Here is a 19035-nt window from a genome sequence, read left to right as displayed (position 1 = left end):
TCCTGAGGGCAATCAGCCCACCTAAAATGTGAATCGTCCTCTAGAGTGAATGTGTCCTCACAGACTCTAGAAAAACCCTTGAGCAACGGCAACGCAGATTGAATCCCAGCCCGAACCACCACACAACCACTTCTGTACCTTTACTCACCTGATGGGCAGCTGAAATTTGCCTTTTTGCAGCCTGTCACAAGCCCCCTATGCCTGCGTGCTGCCATTAGGAAGAAAAGGAGGATGGCAAAGGGCAGGACCTAAGGTATACCTGTCCTTGCAGAAGTAAACTGCATTGCTAACTCACCCTTGGATGGTGGTCTCTCCAGATCCGAATCGAGGTGGATCGGTGGGGCAATGTAGGAAACCTGCCCATGGTGAGCCTGCCCTGTGGACAAATAAGTGGTTTAGTTCCACTATTTCCTGCAGAGATCTATCAGGGCTATCATTAAACATACAGCATTTTTAGGGCACTGGATTCAAAACAGATTTAAAGTATTTTGTTCTACTGTGTATTTTTCGCAATGAACTTCCATTTTGTGGAGACACCTGATAAAGAGTTGAAAACACTCCCATTTCTTTTGCTTTTCCCATGCATGCATGGGTATTATGCTGAACTTTAGTTACACCTGCTTTACCACGTATATTTTAGAAAATATTCTCTCAAAAGGCCATATGCCACAGAAGACAACTGATTTCACACAAGCACATTTAATCTGTTATTTCCACTCTAAAAGGGAAGCAAGCATTTCTCAGTCACAGTAGTTTTTAAAGGAAGCATGGTATGAAGTACAACTGCATCTGTTTTCCCCACCTGCAGAAGAGCAGATAGGAGTTTGTGGAACTCAGCATTGCTTACACCTGAGTAGGAGCTTTTTGGTTCCCAACACCACCATGCAGCTTTTCCCAGTTGCTAAAGACTCAAATCTTCTCCAGTAATTTGGAGGTAAGTATATCAAGAAACTTCTATTTATAATAAAAACATGTTGTTATAATTCATCTATTTACTATAACAATTTACAGGGTTGTTAATCTCTTTCTCTAAACATGGAAAGTTAATGACACATAGATTACAATAACAGTTAGAGTAACCTTCCTGTTTCAAGTAATATTTGTGCTGCAATAAAAGCAGTTGATTCCTCTTATGAGACACATTCCAAATAATTAATATGGCTCCCTGTTGACACTTGCTGTTGTTGCTCCAAGTAATTTCCAAGCTCGCTTCACAGGCAGCGGAGCAGTGGTACAGTCTTTAAGCTTCTTTGTAATGACATCCAGGAATACCATAAATGCAGTATGCTGGTATACACATAATATGTTGAAAGCATCTCTTCAAGGGGGGATAAAATATTAATGGAAAGGGGAGGGGGAAAAAAAAAAGTCTGTCTTGAATGGGCAGGATATATTTACCACTTTATTCTGAGGCTGACTCAGATAATTTGCATTATTAGCCATTACAACAACTGGACATTATTCATGTTTAAAATCTACCACCACACCATGAATTCTATATTTGCTTTTAAGTGCTTTAACATGGGAAATAAGCTTCAGGCAAACCCATAACTAATAATGAGTTACCCTGCTTTCCCCTTCTCATTTACATGTTAAAAATCTATTGATGTCATTAGTGAGCACAAGTCATCATTTCATAGCTGCTTGGTTCTGCAGCAGAACCAGGCAGATGGTCTGCTCTCACTCCAACTGCTCTGCTCAATATGCAGGATCAGTGTCCTTACAACCATAGGACAGGCTCCCCATTTGCTGCATCAAAGATACCACTGAAACACAAAATAACGGAGGTTGGCAGGGAGCCCTGGAAATCACCTAGTTCAGCCCAAAGGCCACAAAAGCCACGGCAAGCATCCAGTATGCTTTTTAGTATCTCCAAGGATGGAGACTCCACAACCTCTCTGGGCAATCTGTACCAGTGCTTGGCAACCATCACAGGAAAAAAACCACCTTTTTTTATGTTTAACTAATTTCCTGTATTTCAGTTCGTGCCTCCTGTCCTGTCACCGAATGCCTCTAAGGGTGTGGGTCCATTTTCTTTATTCCCCCCAACCAGGTACTTATATACATCAGTAAGAGCTCGTGGATCACATCTGGTCCAGGCTGTACAGTCCCAGCTCTCTCAGCCTCTCCCCACACAGAGATGTTTCAGTCGCTTAATCATAATTGTGGCCCTTTTCTGGACTAGCTCCAGTACGCCTTTGTCTCTCTTGTACTGGGTAGCCCAGCCCTGAACCCCAACACCCAGATACATCTCACCAGCGATGAGCAGAGGGGCAAGACCACCGCCCTCAACCTGCTGGCAACGTTCTGCCTAATGCATCCCAGGAGGCTGGTGGCTTTTCTTGCCCACTGCTAGCTTATGGGTTTGTTTTGATTTTTTTAGGGTTTTTTTACATGGTTTTCTTGGGACCAAGTGATTTCAAATACAAGAAAGAATGAATCTGCAGGCTTAAAGGGCTAGGCTGGGGTAAAGAAGATACATGCACACTATATAAAAAGACTACAAAACATTTGTGAGTTTGTTTAGACATTCATTACAATTCAGTAATAGCTATGAAAGTTTATGAATGTTTTATAAAAGCTTTTACCTAATATGGAGGAAGCTGTAACATCAAATGCTCTCTTGTGATAAATGAAACAAGTTGCAGAAAGCTTTTATCTACTTGCTGCTGATGCAAAGCACACAAACTAAAAATCAAACTTGACTTCAGTTGGACTTTACCCTTCTTGCAATGCTAATAAAATAAAATTTTGGGGTTTAATACTCTCTTCAGAAAAAAACATCGGAAACAATTATTATGCTTCATTTTCTGGGCATGAATGCCAGCTTAGTTGCTCTTCAGACTCATCACAGTCCTCCTGTATGGGGAACAAAGGCTCTCCGCTACTATCTGTGTCCCCAATTACACATTCACGATCAAGATACCTTGTAAAACTTCTTGTTAATCAACAGAATCCCATTTTTTTCTTTGATTTTACCATTACTGGCAATGGCGACATCTCAGAGGGTTGAGGATAGAGAGGTAAGGTGTGGGGTGCCTGAAGCAAACCCTAACAATGGGACTGGTACACAAGCACATGGAGACAACTGAGTCAGGAAGCCAAACGAGAGGCTCAGAGAAATGGTTCTTCTGGCTTTAATGTTGTTACAACTTTTGCCACTGATTCCATTAAACCCCAGAATTTTACCCAATGGAACTGTGCAAGATTTTGAGGCTGACATCACTGGTGCAGCTCAAGTCAGTCACAAAGATTGACAGGACAAGTTTTGCCAAGTGTTGCCAAATCCCAGTCCCTTTTATTTGCATTTTGGTTACTTCAGGTCCCAGCTCTAGGAATCACTAACTCCAATCTTGCCTCTCCAGTTCCAGCTACTGCAGAAAAACACTTGAACAGGGGAATGTGAAAGCCTTTAGTGAAAAAAGAGATGGCAGAAACATTCAACACCACCCTCTCCAAACTGCCCAGTCCTTCAGCTGTTTTTTCTGTATGTTGGGCCTGGGCTGACAACTGTGCTGCACCAGGAGGTGGGACATGGCCTCCCCTTGCCTGCATGACCATCTCTCCAGCTGTCAAGCTTTCATTTCTACCCGCATCAGCCTATTTGATTGACTGCTTCTTGACCTGAAGAGCTACCCACATTACTGGCCTGGTGCCCATGACTATAGGAGAGGAAACGGCAGGTGTCAGGTCCTTCCTGGATTTTGCAGGACACTCCAAAAATAACCGCACCTCTTTAAATAAGTGGTTCAGCTTTTAGTTATTATTTAAAAAAAAAAAAAAAAAAAGGAGGCGGGGTGGAAAGTCAGCTTCCAACAAAATAACAAAATACCAAAGGTTAAGGTGTCTGTTGCTGGTGGAAAGTTGAGCATGCCTTGTATGATAACAACTTGCATGGCCTTCTCCAAATCCCATCCTGACTATAACCATCTGGTGTCTCTGCAGCCATCTCCCAGTTAAAAAAGTAAACAGCAATCAAATGCAATCACCAAAGTAACATGCGACCAAGTTGCCAATTTCGTATCGAATCGCTAAGGCTGGACTCCATTTCCTTATTGCTCTTGCTGGCAAGGTCTGGCCACTGACATGGCCAGTGGCCGTGGCTCCCCGTGAATGGTAGCAACAGGCAACAAGGGCTAGGGCTAAAAGACAACCGAGGGTCAGTCCTTGTCCACTTTTTTTGTATCATACCACAAGGATTCAGGTCTGGCCAACACTGCATAAATGTCAAAAGCACCTCAGATGAGACAGGGCAAACAGCAAATGGGACACAGGTAGCTACAAACTCCATGTCTTCTGCTCACGTTGCCCCTCTCAATGAAGACAGACATACAGCATCTGCAATCTGTAATAGCCAGGACATATGCACATGCTGTGGCAATGGAAAAAGAAGCACTGGTAGCACCGGTTTCAGGAGCAAAATACAGATATGACCTTGAAAGTCTACCTGGTGACACGGCTTTCCTTGAGTAGAGAAAACAGGGGAGATGTTTGCGGATTAGAAGAAGTATCTGGCTGGCCATTATTTTCAGGCCTGACACATGAGAGATGCAACACATTTTAAAAAGCCAGTAACTTAGAAGAACAAAGATAATGTTTTGTGAAGACTCAAGGAAATGTAATAGCTTAGCCTAAGGGATTTTTTTTTTTTTTTAAGGGATCTGGATGCTCATAGACAGAATATAAACATCCACACACCTTCAAAAATCTGCCCCTAAGTGATTTAGTCATCTACGGATGCCAGGATATAAAAGTACAGAAAAAAATCTGCGAATGCAAGGACTAACCAAGGAAAGTAGCAACAAAGCAGTCTTGTCTCTTTATCTATTAAACCCACTTTCCCCAGATCCTTTTTGGAAGCTTACCCACTGTCTGCAGCATCTAACAGGGCAGATCTCCCTCCTAACTCTATGCCAAGTATCCAGTGCCCGTAACATTTGATTTCCTAGACCAAAACTCTTACCATCATGTATACATGTGAGAAACATTTCTGCCCAGCCTTTGCTCATTTTCTTGCTGAAATTTTACTGTGTACTTTTACAGAGAAAACCTGAATAGAAATGCAAGCCTGGAAGATTCAAACCACCAAAAGCAAAGAGAAACACCACCAACATTTAGTAGACTAAAAATAATCCTTTTTAAAGCATCTGATGAGACACCTCCTAAACACCTGACACTTGTCTCCTAAAGCTCTGGTACCAAAAATGTCATGAAGAGAACGAAAATCACCAGAATGGCTGGTCCTCACCCTTTGTTACTGTTGCTCAGTGCCCACGGTACTGTGGTGGGCACGGACAGTCATGCACCTAAATTGCAGTTTGCCCCCATGCCCGACCCAGCTGCGGCAGCAGCAATGACAAGCCACCGAGATACATATTTTTTTAAACAAACATGCTTAGAACTATTTGACTCAAGGGGTGAGAGTCCTCTTTCCTTACTGTCCTCATCCAGACACGATCACTGCAACACATTTTTTTGGTGCTATGTCAGACTGCATCTCTTGCTCAGTTTTCCACTTGTTTTCCAGTCTTTTTCAGTATGTTTTTGTCTTCCACGGGCTCGTCAGTTCCTGGATCATTCTCAGATAGCCTAGCCAGCATTTCATGCAGAGGATTTAGTTTAATTTTGTGCTGGTACCTCCGATGACCAGGCGCTCCCATGCACTGCCTCTCCTGCGCCCCTTGTCAGTACCTCTGAATGCAGCCATCTCCATGGACTTAATCCCTCATGCTGTTTGCCTACTAGCTTGGATCACTAATGAAATAAGTTAATTATAAACATGAAACTGCACATCAATTCCTGAGACTTTGATTTCAGTTCTTCATGTCTTTTTTTTTTTTTATAACAATGGGAAGGGAACAGACTAGGTATGCTGAATACATATCCTAAGGAAAAGCCTTGGAAAACACTGCCATTTTTACTAATATCAGATAAAGTATCCTTTGCATGCTGTGGCCTTTTTTTTTATGTAACTGAAAAACTCCATTTTTAAAAGCAGTCCAGTTTGTCTGTGATGATCTGATCTGTAAAAAAAAAAATACATTACTTTTTGGCCACGTTTCTGTAATCCTCTAACTGTTAACAGGATTTTTTCAAAAATTTGATTTATTATCTATCTGAAAACTACACTCCACTTTGTCAGATTGCAATTTCCAGGATCATCCCTCTCATCCTCTTTTAATTTCCAAAATTAGGACATTTTGTTCTTGTCCTTTTTCTCCACTTATGAGTCTTTTTGAACTCCATAATGTGTAGGCATATAAAAAACATACAGAAATAGAAAATAAAAAGCTCGTAGGTTTGCTAACAAACTCTTTTGACATGCCATTAAACAAATTTCATTCAGAACTATTACGTGGTATATATTCAGACTTCACCCAGCAGCCTTTGTTTCTGCCTTTCATCAACGACTAACTTTACAAAACATGATTTCCTCACTGCACACCCTTTTCCATTTTGCATTAAAAGCTTTCTTTTTAAATAAAGCTTTTACAAAGCCATTCACTACCTCAGACATGTCAGTGTTAGCACTGATTCTGTCCACTGCTTCATTTATTCATGGACTTCTATGGAGTATGTCTCTTTCATCTGTGTATCTCTCTTTCATCTTTCATTGCCCTTTTAACTCCTTAGGGTAGCAGTAACTCATCTGCTCCCTCTTCTCTCCCTCACAGGGTTATTTCCCTGTCCTTCCCTCAGAGCCACACATGCCTCTGAATACAAGAAAACCCTCTTTTCCAAAGGATGCTCTCTGACTACGTTATCTCTGTTCTCTTGCCATTTTGCCTCTTGTATTTCATACCAGGAATCATTGCAAGCTTAAAGCAACTGCATCAGGAGAAGTGCGGTACCTATAAGCGTGGCAGCATGCAGAGGGACTGCTGGCTCCTGGTCATGGCTGCCTTCTGAAAATGGAGATTACTGAACCCAGCAGCCTCAATGGACATCGACAGAGAGCCTACGATCCATGTCAAGGAGAGGGCTCCTGTGCAAAGTACCAGCATAGCAAGTAAATGTTTGCTCTCCCATACTGTTCTTGACAGGAGCAAACTTATAATATTGCAAATCTATATGTTGATTAGCTATTAACTGCTTTTGAAGCTGTCATAAAATGTATATATTAGCTCTTTCAAACACCAATATTGTGTACTCACGTATCTTATCTTACAGGTTATTTAAAGTCTGAGTGTAGGAGATGCAGGAGTGTGCTTTTTTGTTAAGTAAAAACCTGCTTTGATGCATGCATTTTGCTTCTCTGCCTTCCAATGAGAGGGGTAAACAGGAAAACTCAGAAGGAACCAATTTGAAGATGAGAAGCAAGAGGTCACCTCACCTCCCTGTCCCAAGCTGTGGCTGAGTTCCCAGCACCCACCACAGCAACCTGCAGGCTCAGCCATGGGGGCTGCCAAACACGAAGAAAACCTTGGACTCAAGGAAGAAAGCTCGCTGGGCAGATGTTTGGCCCAGTCCCTGTCACACATGCACCTCGTGTTTCAGAGTAAATGCAAATCTAAAAGCAGTGCCTGGCAGCATGCTTGTGTGAGCAGAAAGCGTGATAAAATGGACTACTCTTTTCCAAGAACGTACTGTTCCTGCTTTGAATCTGTTGCAACAACCACCACCCTTAACTATGAGAGGAAGGAAATCAAAATGGCCTTTTTTGATGATCAAACTGTCCCTCGTGTGACAGCCATTACCTGGGAGGGCAGAGGCTAGGTTTGAACTACATGCAAAAATAATGCCGAAAATAATGCCAAATGAATGGGTTAAAAACTGCCTGAGTATTATAGCAGCTGAAGCAATTGGAGTCTTTTCACTAGTGGCAGCTGCATATTTTCAAAGGAGTGTTTAGGACTCAGAAACTCCTATCCCAGCTGAAGTCAGAGGTGAAGAAGCTTCAAGCCACAGAGATTCCTTGTTTTGCTGTGCAAACATTGTAATTTGTGTTTTGTGTTTAGATGAACCTCACCCCTCTGTTAAGGACTTAAAACATTTAATTTAGCAGCACCTCAGCTCCAGTGATGCTTTGCATTCTCCAGTGCACGTCTGCAGTATGAGAGCCTAGTATAAAGGGCAGGGTGGAAAACCAACAGAAACAAAACCAAAAAAAAGGGAAATATTTCACACATCATTATAATTAAACAATATTAAAGACCTCCTATCCCCCCCCCCCCCCCCATCATACAGCAGCACATGGAGGAAAGTTGTATCAAGGTCTGGCTTTCCCCAGTGCCTGATGCAGGGAGCTGACCTGCAGGGCTGCATGTTTTTTGAGCTTTGCTTCCCGAAAGCTTGCCTGGCAACTTTATAAAAAAGAAACCTGACACATCATATTATTCTTCCCCTCCTAGCTGTTCTTGCTGTGCTACAAAATACAATTTACCAGTCACCTGCACTAGAACACAGGGAGGAGGAGGAGAGGGATTTTGGTGCAGAGGCGACCAAGGGATTTGGAGCAATGCCTTCATCAGAGCCCTGGGGCAGATAACAAATATTGGTAATTACAAACCACCCAGTGGGTTCAGCAACACTGAATACAGCAAAGCAGAGGGAGGTTTTGGTTTTCTTGGTCACCTCTCGAGTTTTTATCTGATATGAAGAGTACTGTGCCAGCTCCTACTCTTCTTACTCTGCTCTTGTCCCAGAAGTCAAACAGGATGTTTTCCAACAAGCCCAGCCTGTTCTACCTAAACAGGAGGCTGAAAAGACTTGGGATGGAGAAGTTAAGAAGAGCTTTTTGGGGGAAACCTAGCCAAAGCCATCCAGTCCATCTCCTGCAGAGGCAAAATTGTTCCTAATTGTTCCTTACATTGTTTTGAAAGTTACCTCCTTGGGGCTGGCCACTGTTCCCCCTCAGATGCTGAGCAGCAGATCTCACCATCAAAAGATTTAATTGTTGTTTTCACTTTCTTGGGGGGGGTGGGGGAATCCTGCTGCCTCCCTGCCTGAGATGTTTCTGTCTTATTTCTTCCCCTGCCTGCGCTCCTTTAGGGTCTGCCCTTTGCTGCTATGCTCTCGCTACCATCCACATTTCTTGTGTTCCCCATCTCTCTTTAGCTGGGCACTGACAGCCAAGGGTGCAGCTTCATGTTATAGCTAACCCATTTCACAGCGGTCTTCCCTCCCCTGGGACACAGCCAGACATTTCCATCACCTCCCTTGCAGCAGATCTGGCAATTAATGCAAGTGCAGAGCGAGTTACAGCTGATCTGATGGAAAACGACCCACCGAAAACAATAATTAGTAGTTTTCCACTGGCTCAATGAGCAGAATCAATTCAGGCTGCCGTAGCAGCAGTGCCAGATCTGATGCAAAGGATAAGAATAAAAGAGTCAGGGGTGGGATGGGGACAGCCATCAGTTGAACCGTAACGTAAAACTGCACCTGGGAACAGTAGTGGCATTGTATCTGGACATCCCCTCCAACCCCACACCTGACTGTCTCCTTGCCCCAGGGAGACTCCCACCAATTGCAACCTTTCTTCACCACCTTTCAGACAGCTTGTAATTCACCTGCCAACATAATTTAGAGAATTACATCTCACAACTCCAGGTCAGGGGTTTAATCAAAGTCAAATACGTTACAGCACGCTCACTCCTTGCAGGCAGTTTGGGACACAGCCCTGTCTTTCTATTACTTGCACTGCTCTTGTGCGTGCAGAAAGGGGAGCAGTCAGGGAAAAGAAGAAACTGGGCATTAGCTCTTGCCATGCTGAGCTTAAATTTCAGTGGAAAGGCATACAAAAGTGGTGGGGTTGCCAGAGAAATCAGCTGAGATGCTGGATTACATGGTAGGAGATATGTCTGAAGCAGACAGGTAGATCTGTGAGTCACCAGCCCAGAGATGGTAATTGAAGTGTCTTGCGGTTTGAAATATCGTGAGATGTGGTCCAAGAATTTGTCACGTTTGCTTTCCTTCATTTGTGACAGCCTATAGCAAACATCCCCTTCAATTCTGCCTTTATTTTCCAGCCTGTATGTCTCTGCATGCATATCATGGTCTCCAACTCCATGTCGTACGTTCCTGGTAGTGCCTATACCTCTGCTGCAACTCCCCCTCTGCACCACCTCTTCACCACCTCCCAAGCAGGTGAGACCTCACCTCCACTCCAGGAATTCGTGATTGCAAGCCTCCAGGAGACAATTCCAGAGCACGGGCCTGATTCTCTGGCTCCTTTTGTCCAGCTTAATGAACCTTCCATAGCCACACAACCACATACCACGCAAACCTTAACTCCTGTCTTCCATGGGCTTCTGTGACTATTCCTCACTGCCGCTGCAGCCCAGAAAGGACTGCCAGACAACAAAGCATTAAAGCAGTCTTCTTTGTTACAGGTATTATTATCAACTGCTCTCATTAAGGAAGTGCAAAGAGATGAGTAATTTGTTTTCTGAGAGGGTCAGGGCACCCTAACTTCATTAATCACTTCTTTTGATCTGCAATGGGAGCCTTGAGACAGGCAGCACAGTCTGCCTGGCTCTGCTTCCAGCTTGCTGCCAAGCTTCAGCTATGGTGCAGAGTCCCTGCAAGAGGGGGCAGGCTCCATCCCAAAGCGAGTGATCAAGCAGTAAATGAGATTAACACTATGTTATTTGATAAAGAAATTAAACCAGGGTGGGTATTTTCTCCATGACCTAATAGAACAGTAATCTAAGCCACCTCAACTTCTCTCTTTTTTTTTAATTCTTTTTTTTTCTTCTTTCTTTGTTTTTGAGATAATACAAGGTATGTCTCAGCATGAAGGACATGACTGCCTGTAGAGAGATTTTGACAACTCCCCTCTGAGTGCTAAAATGCTGTCAGCCGAAAACCAGAGCTTTTTGGGCAAACTGATCCAACTCTGACAGACTTTCTCTCTGTTTTCACGTTTTCTTTCTCAATCAAAAGCCTTCTAAGGAATCCGTGTTTTCAGTTCAGCCTCAGAGAAGGGGGAGCAGAGGGGAGATCACCCACTTTTGCTGCATTGCTCCTTAAACTAGCCGGATGGAGAAACCTGTGAGGGGAAGAGGAAGGTCTTAAAAGTGTCTCACATCTCCCTATTGCACACAGATAGTGGATCTGGATACACTTTCCCTAACATATATAGCAATTGCATATGGACTTTCTGACTGCCAGCAAGGGCAAAGTCAATATATTTTGGGTGCAGACAGTAACAACATAGGAAGCAGAGCTTTTAGGCCTGAGTGTATCTCCAATGACAATCACAGGCAAGCTGCTGGATCAGCCATCCAAAAAAACGCCTTACGTGGATTGTTTTCCATAATCATTAGGAATCACCTCTCACTTCCTTGGCTCAAAGAAAATGAATTCTAAGCATTTTTAAACCTTGTCCCTAGCTGTGAATATATCTGTAGCCTTTCCGCATCAGTGACAATTTTGAATACAATTTTTGATGGTCAAATCCTGGGAGCACTCTTACCGCTTTATAGCAAAGATTAAGCATGTTCCTGTCACAGTCAGTAAAAGAGCATCTCCTTCTATCGCCTTGATCAGGAACTCCAGAAATCCCCCATCCTGTAAGGTGAAGCATGTGCCAAGCAGCCCAAAAGTGCCTTGCAAAGACAAACTGGGGCTGTGTTGGTTTTGCACTCCTTTCACCTTTGCACATAACATAGCTTTAAAACTCAATGACTGTCGTCTTGCTTATTGAGTCTTTCACCACAGTTTTTCTAGCTATGTGTCAAAACATGGTGATATTTGTTTGTTTTTCCTCTTCACCCACCTGCTGTAAACTCAGCTGGGGAACCCGTGCTCAATGTGGCCATTTTTTTTTTTAATTTATTTTTAAAGACCCAGGCAGCAGAATTGTTGATTTATGGATTCAAAGAGATCTGAAGTCTGTAGCCTACCAATTTTAGCTTTGCTGAAGTCAGCTACGGACTTTATAAACTTCATCATGTCCTTCTTCATTGCTTCATGAAGTTAGGAACGACACAGGTTTCACCATCTGTTTCCTTCAAGCTGCCGTTCTACACTTATTTCTTTCTACACAGTCAGGGACTGAGAAATTTGCCCTGGATCAGAAACTGCACAAGCCCACTGAACACAGGTGCATACATTAAACATCATTCTAAAGACCAGATGTTTCATACAAGGTCAAATACCATTTTTTAGGATCAGATACTCTGTATTTGGAACCTAAATTCTTTCAGGCCCTTCAAGCATGTCTCTGGATTATTCTTATCTTAGTTTCCATGATGTTACTGTAGGCCTCTGGATGACAGTTTTGTTTGTAAGTCTGCACACTGCCTAGAACAATAAGATTCTGATTGGTACATCTTGAATCATACATATTAATTCTCGCCTGAGCCTCGTTCACACTGTATGAGTCATGCTGGATGTCTGTCTTCTGCAAGGGCAGCAGACAGGTCTGCAAGGGCACTGCTTTGTCTTGCCAGCACGAGGGCAAAGGTCCCGAGGCACTGCCAAATTTCCTGATCCCACTGATCTAACTGCATACGTGCAGGGGGAGAGGTATGTTACACTACATTGTTTCTGATGTGCTTGTTGGCTGCAAAAAGGATTTCAGGAAGCATACGGCATGACTGAAAATGGGACCATTGGGTCTGAAAAGTACACCCAAAAGGCAGCATGTTTCAGCCCAGCTGAAAACCCTTACAGCCTCTTTTGTCTCAGGCTCTTGCTCTTTTCAGTAAAATATGCCCCATCCCTGGAAGTGTTCAGGGCCAGGCTGGATGGGGCTTTGAGTAACTGAGTCTAATGGAAAGTGTCCCAGCCCATGGCAGGGAGGTTAGAACTAGATGATCTTTGAGGTCTCTTCCAACCCAAACCATTCTATGATTCCCTGCTGATATAAAATTAATAGACAGTTTTAGTTCTGAATATTTTCCTTTGCAACAGGCAATAATTACATTGTCCTTAGTCATATATCATCACCCCTGAAACACCATCACCCCACACTTCAGTGCAAAAGAGGTGTTTTTTTCCCCTTTAGAGCCACAACCCCTTAATTGTTTTAATGAATGTACAGATTAACATACTCATATATGCTAGACCTGACAACCATCTCAAGCTAAACTTCCTTTAACATGCAAACCCTTAACCTTGTGTTTGGGTTTCTTAAATGATCTTTTGATCATAAAACTGACAAACCCAAGCTTCAACTCCATGGCCAACCCAGCCTCTGTCTGTGACATGAAGCACTTCCTTAACCCCCTTGCAATCCGAGCATAGAAGAAATGCCAGTATTTCTGAACAGGTATGTAAACTACATGGGATTCACAACTTTTAGAATTAGCTTTACACTGAGCAACAGAAATGACTACCTCATTGCTGAGGTCCCCAGGATGGATACATGCTTGCCCTCCCCAGATCAGGGAAAGGATAGAGCAATTCTGATCAATCCTTCTTATTTAGGGTTGTATCTAACAGCATTTAGTGGCTTTGGTGCCACTCAAAGGGAGGCAAGATTTCTGGGTTCGCTCCTTCAGTTGAATACAGAGTCTCAACAATATTGGCAATTCCAGCTCTGATTGATGTGATAGTTTCAAATGAAGTACTACTGGTTGAATGGCTCAGTGACCACTAAAGCAAGAATTACATGTACACAAGAATCTGATAAAAAGCGAGTATTCATCTTTCAGCAACCTGTATTACAAACAAGCCCACTTGCTGCAGAGGGATTATTGAAGCAGCACAATCTACTTAAAGACAAAAAAGAGATTAAAAAATAATATTCCAGTGTGAAAATAGTTGTGACCCCACTGTGGCAGCGACGCTTTCAGAGCAGCATAAACTCACCTTTCTAAAACCAGCCATCAGTCCTTGAGCAAACCAGCTGAACCCCAGGCGAGCCCCAGCCAAAAGTCTACCTCCTTTCTACAGCCCCTGTGGCTGGGGCGGAACACCACTGAGGAAGGTGACTGCACTGCTCTCTGTGCCAGTCGACCATTTCAAAGTGACTTTAAGCCCCTTTGCTCAGGCGACTTTTTTGTGCAGTTCAAGCTTTCATTTTTCTTCTCTCCAAGGATGACTTAATTAAAGATGGAGTTTCCTCCTCCGGTTACTGGATTTGAGGAATTATGCTTTTGTTATTTCCAGGCAAAACAAACAGAATCAAAGAGGGACAGTAAACAGAGGTGAAAGAAATCCCTAAAAAAAACCAACCACCAAACAAACAACAAAAACCCACACACAAAAAAGAGAGAGAGATAAACCAAGACACATCTACAAAAAGGACAACACTTGTTCACCTTCACAGCAGGTTGCAGACCCTGGCATCTGATCCTGTATTGCTATGTTCAGGGAACAAGTTCTCTGAAAGCTTTTCCTTTGCAAGAAGCCATTAAAAAATCTCCAATTAGTTTCATACGGATGAGAGGCCAGATTGCAAACTGCTTGTTACTTGACAGAAAGGAAGCCTTCTGCTCAGGATAAATAGAGATTTAGAAAATACTAGAATGTTTTATTAACAGGTGAGACCAAAAGAAGGGAGTGATTGCAAAAAAAAGTGGAGGGCAACAAAATATCTGTGATGTGAACTGAGGGCAAATACCTACACTTTCTGCTTTACAAGCTGGATGAGCAGGGAAGCATGTTTTCCCCAGGTACCTCAGTCAAGCTGATTACAAAGGTTACAAATGACTGGAACAAACTTAGATCTAAGACAAGCAGAAAAAACCCCAACCTGTGAAAAAGCCCAGGTTTGTCAGATCCTTGAAATGACATTGCTCAAAAGCTGGTGCTGGGAAAACATTTCACGGTCATCCTCAAGTATGTACAAGTCAGGAGAGATTCCCCAAATTCTGAGATTACATCCTAGGAATTCTAAGCCAACAGCAAATAAACCCATTAGAAATAATAAATACTATGGATTTGGGCCTTTCCTCGCTGTGCCTCAAAGTCTTCAGTAACTAGGTTTTAAAGCTTCCCTTTCCACTTAGAAATGCAAGACGACTATCGTACTTTTAAACAGAACTGAAAATCCTGCAATCACAGAGGCTGAGGCCCCGGAGAAACCATCGCTGAGCTCAACAGCATGGTCACTACAGCTGACAGCTCTGAAGTTTAACTTCAGGCAGCAAAACACTGAGCCTGTCTTTGTGAAAACTTGTATTTTTTGGTGGGTATGTAGGAAACAAAGCGAGCAGAATATAGCCCCACATGCCCAACCCCCGGTGGCCTGGTAACAGTCAGGCTGCTGGACTTTGCACTGGAGCAGATGAGCACTCAAGTGCTGTGTCCTGCCAGCTCTGCTGGGGATAACCTCCCACAAGGAGGTTAATGATGAATTGGTTATGGGAACATCGTTAAACAGGCACAGCACCTGGGCAGCTCAAGTCCGCTCAGATTCACCGCACCACAAATTAGAGCCATACATTTTAGCTATTCATGGCATACACCAGACACATGCACAGAAACACTGTGACAGCTTGAGTTTTCAGCGGGAGAAATATTTGAAACAGCACGTCAGGTTTTGATTAAACTGGCAATTAAGCAAGCAAGGAGCAACGTGCCCTGGGGTTGCAGAGATGATAAGCCAGTTTCAAGACAAATGGCCAAATCTTTAAGCGGTGCAATTGGCTGCAACTTCACTGCCTTCAGCAGTGCTGCAGCATTCCATGTGAGCTGTAGATAGAGCCCTCTTCGGTGTGGGACAGGGCTGGCGATATAAATGGTGATCAACTGCATTCACCTGGGAAAAAGCTATTGTGTAGGGAGGCAAAAATGGACACTTTACAGTATTTCTAATACAGCACAGGGATTTACAACACAGTGATGGGCCACCAGCAACAATAGTCATCTGTGTCGGCCTCCTCTCTCAGTTGCTGATAGGCTTCTTTACTGGGGACAGCTGGGCAAAAAGAGAGATGGGAACATGAGCAGATATTTGGCACTACCCTCTGACCACCAGAAGCTGGCAAGGGTCATCAACCCAGTTTATAAAGTTTGGCCCATTCATACGATTTTCTAAACTAAAATAATATGATTCGGTGAACTGATACATCTTACATTTTCAATGGGTGCAGGACAAAGGAGAACTTAGCAATTCTATCATAATCTCCCTAAGCTGATGATCATCTACCAAAATTTCACTGCTGTCATTTATAATGACCTCCTATTGAGAAAGACATTTCCAAGATGAAGAAATTAAGAGTCATTTAAGGTGGGCATTCCTACTGCTCAAATTTCAGCTACAAAGATTGTCACAGAGAAAGTAATGCACTGGAAACACCAGAACTGATCAGCATATATAAGCAAAGGATAGGCTGCTGTCAGATAGCAACTGCTAGAAGCAACACTTCGATGTCAACAAACCCTTCTTGATCTGGTCCACATCTCCTAGTTTCAGATCAAAGGTCCAGAATTCTATTTAGAATACTATCAATACAGCACTAACATGGATAGAAGAGAGCGGGCAATAAGCTTACTGTGGGGTGCAATGAAATGAGAAAATATCACAACCATCTGAGGATGCACACTATGACTTAGCTAGAAAACAGTGAGCATCCAAGCATTCAGAGAAGGCTGTGGTTGGAGAAGGAGGGCCCCACAAAATTAAGTGGAAAAGTAAGCCTGCGTTCCTAGGAAAGCAGGAAATTCAGAAAGAAATCCAGCCCAGCTCAGGAAGATGCAGAGCCTGGATTCATCTCTGCCTCACATTCAGAGAGATACCCTGGAAAGGCACTAATGCTAATTTTTAACCGAAGTCATCTGTTGCTTAGCTCTGCAACAAACAATGGCCTCATAACAAAAAGGCCATATTCACAGTTAGCTCTTGCTGGTCACCTCATAGAATCATTTAGGTTGGAAAGGACCTTTAAGATCATCGAGTTCAGCCATTAACCTAACACTGCCAAGTCACTGTCATGCCTCTGCTCCTAGCATTTGACATTTTCATGCGTGTCTCAGCTCCCCTTGCTGGTCTGTTGTTAGTGAGATGCACCCAACCATCAGAAAATCTGGCACACGATGCACCCCCTGCTAAATGCCAATCCCTTCATGCAAGCGTGAAGCTGAATCTAGCCCTTGCATATAGCCATACAGATGAAATACACAGCTTTACCTTACCATGTAATCAAACACTGGACAATCCTAGTTAACTTTGGATATAAAACGCAGCTAGGATGAAACACCGAGGTTTATGCCGTATGCACAGTTAAGGCGTTGATTTTTATATAGACAAATATATCACCACCAGGCATAGTTACAATACCTATCCTAACATGAGATTTATGAAGACAAAAGATTCCATCCCAGAATTGCAAATAAATAAATCACCCAGTAAGTCCCTTGGCACGCTTGCTCCTTTTCCCCCAAAGCAAAATGCAGGATGCGTGATTGATCTTCCTATGCAGTGATCAGCAAACTTAAGACTCTCCCTGGTCAGTTTGGCAATGACTGCCAAGATTTTCCAACATTTGCCACCTGCAGAGGAAAGTTATGAGCTACAGAAAAGGAAAGAGTATGAAATAGCCACAAAATAGTTATAGCACCAGCTAAAAAGGACAGGGAATATTCCTTGTTAGACCCCCTCTAGGTAACTAAACCAGTTTCCCTGTTTGGTCTAAAAATGCAATGAGTTCAAGGTGCAGGGATGAAATCAACTTCAAGAGCTTTATGTTGCTCTGGCAGGGCTGAGGGGCCATAACCTGAGTCCAGATCAGTGCTGGTCAGAAAAACTTACCCTCCAAAGAAACTTGTGATGTGCGAAGACCTATTTTTATAATGACCTGGAACAAAAAGCCAAAATTTCTAAAGGATTGTGACTTTCAGACAACGCTGACTCAAGGGTCACCAAATCTTTCATTTCCATAGAACGACTCCCCCCCCCCGGTAATACTAAAATGTTAATGTTCAACAGTACAATAAAACAGTAATATAACAACAATCTGACATTACTGATGACAACAGCAGCATCCAAAAGGCTTGTTTTGATATTTCCCTACCAAAAGAGAACAAGTTCCCACAAAATATTTTGATTTTATATTGATGGGACATTTTCCAACCAAAAAATAAATAAATATTTAATTCTGCTGACAGTTGTTCAGTGTGCTGTAGTGTAAGCATAGTTTTCTATCTCTACGCCCACAATGGTATAAAAACCCTTCAACTTCAACAGAGCAGACTGAAAGCAGCAGTGTCCCAGCTGTCCCCATTTGCCACCTGGATGACTCCTTTACTGCCTTCAAAAATCTGCTTCTGAATTTCCATCAGGCTGATGCTCTCTCCCTCTTCAAAGCAGTGACTACACTTGGGAACGTCAGAAGTTGGAAACCATTGCCTAACAAATCAAGACAGTCTAACAGTGTCAGTTAGGACCGAGTCTTTGCCTCACTGCAAACCATAGGAAAATCACCAAATCCAGGAAACCTGCCCATTCCCTTACAGTCTTGCTGCCCCACTTTGGTTTGGTTTAGGCCTTTTTCCTTTCACATTAAGCTTAGTATCAGCCATGTGATGTTGGTCCGACAGAGCCAAGGACCTTCACTGCTCTGCCAAAGCCCAACTAGTCTTGCCTAGAGCGTCCTACAGGAGGGAAAATAGGTAAAGGGTTAGAAATGTATCAATTCCCCATGTTGTACTTGGAGTGATGTGTGGAATCTGATTAATTAGATCTGCTTAACATCTTGATGTCTGAGTAGTCAGGGAAGCCTCCCAAATGCTTGTATCTATCAGAACATGTACATTGCTTGAGACAGCTTCATCCAAAGAGGAAAAAAACCACCCTCTCCTCTGTCTGTAAAGCTGAGTACATGCCTGTCTTTCACGAGAATAAGTGTGTATTTAGTTTGCAAATCCCACTTTTTCAAATACATCAAATCGATGTGCAAATATCTATCTATCTATACACACATGCACACGTACGTATCTAAAATGTGCACTACTTACTGCTGTACTTCCTGCAGCAGCAGCTTCAGATGACTCTGTGCTCAGCGTTTAATTCAGCTGCTAGAAGATGAAGTCTGAATACCAAATAGGCCTAAATAAACATCTCAGAGATACAGCTATGGCTTTTAGCAAGCCAGCAACAGTCACATGGGCCTCCAGATGCCTGTACTGGAGAACCTCCCT

General features: G+C 43.0%; 1 protein-coding gene across 9 annotated transcripts in view; it reads right to left on the bottom strand.

The window, feature by feature from the left end:
• Nucleotides 1-19035, bottom strand: part of ADGRL3 (adhesion G protein-coupled receptor L3) — a 359731-nt gene that overhangs the window by 168265 nt on the left and 172431 nt on the right. For all 9 annotated transcript variants that reach the window (XM_080378662.1, XM_080378666.1, XM_080378664.1 and 6 more), the window contains one exon: nucleotides 296-376. In XM_080378662.1, coding sequence (XP_080234788.1) covers nucleotides 296-376 — 81 coding nt within the window. The remainder of the gene's footprint in view (nucleotides 1-295; nucleotides 377-19035) is intronic.

Source organism: Falco punctatus, assembly GCF_963210335.1.
Source record: "Falco punctatus genome assembly, chromosome: 1".
Classification (NCBI taxonomy): domain Eukaryota; kingdom Metazoa; phylum Chordata; class Aves; order Falconiformes; family Falconidae; genus Falco; species Falco punctatus.
Note: the sequence above shows the minus strand (reverse complement) of the source record. Positions and strands in the feature narration are given on the sequence as shown.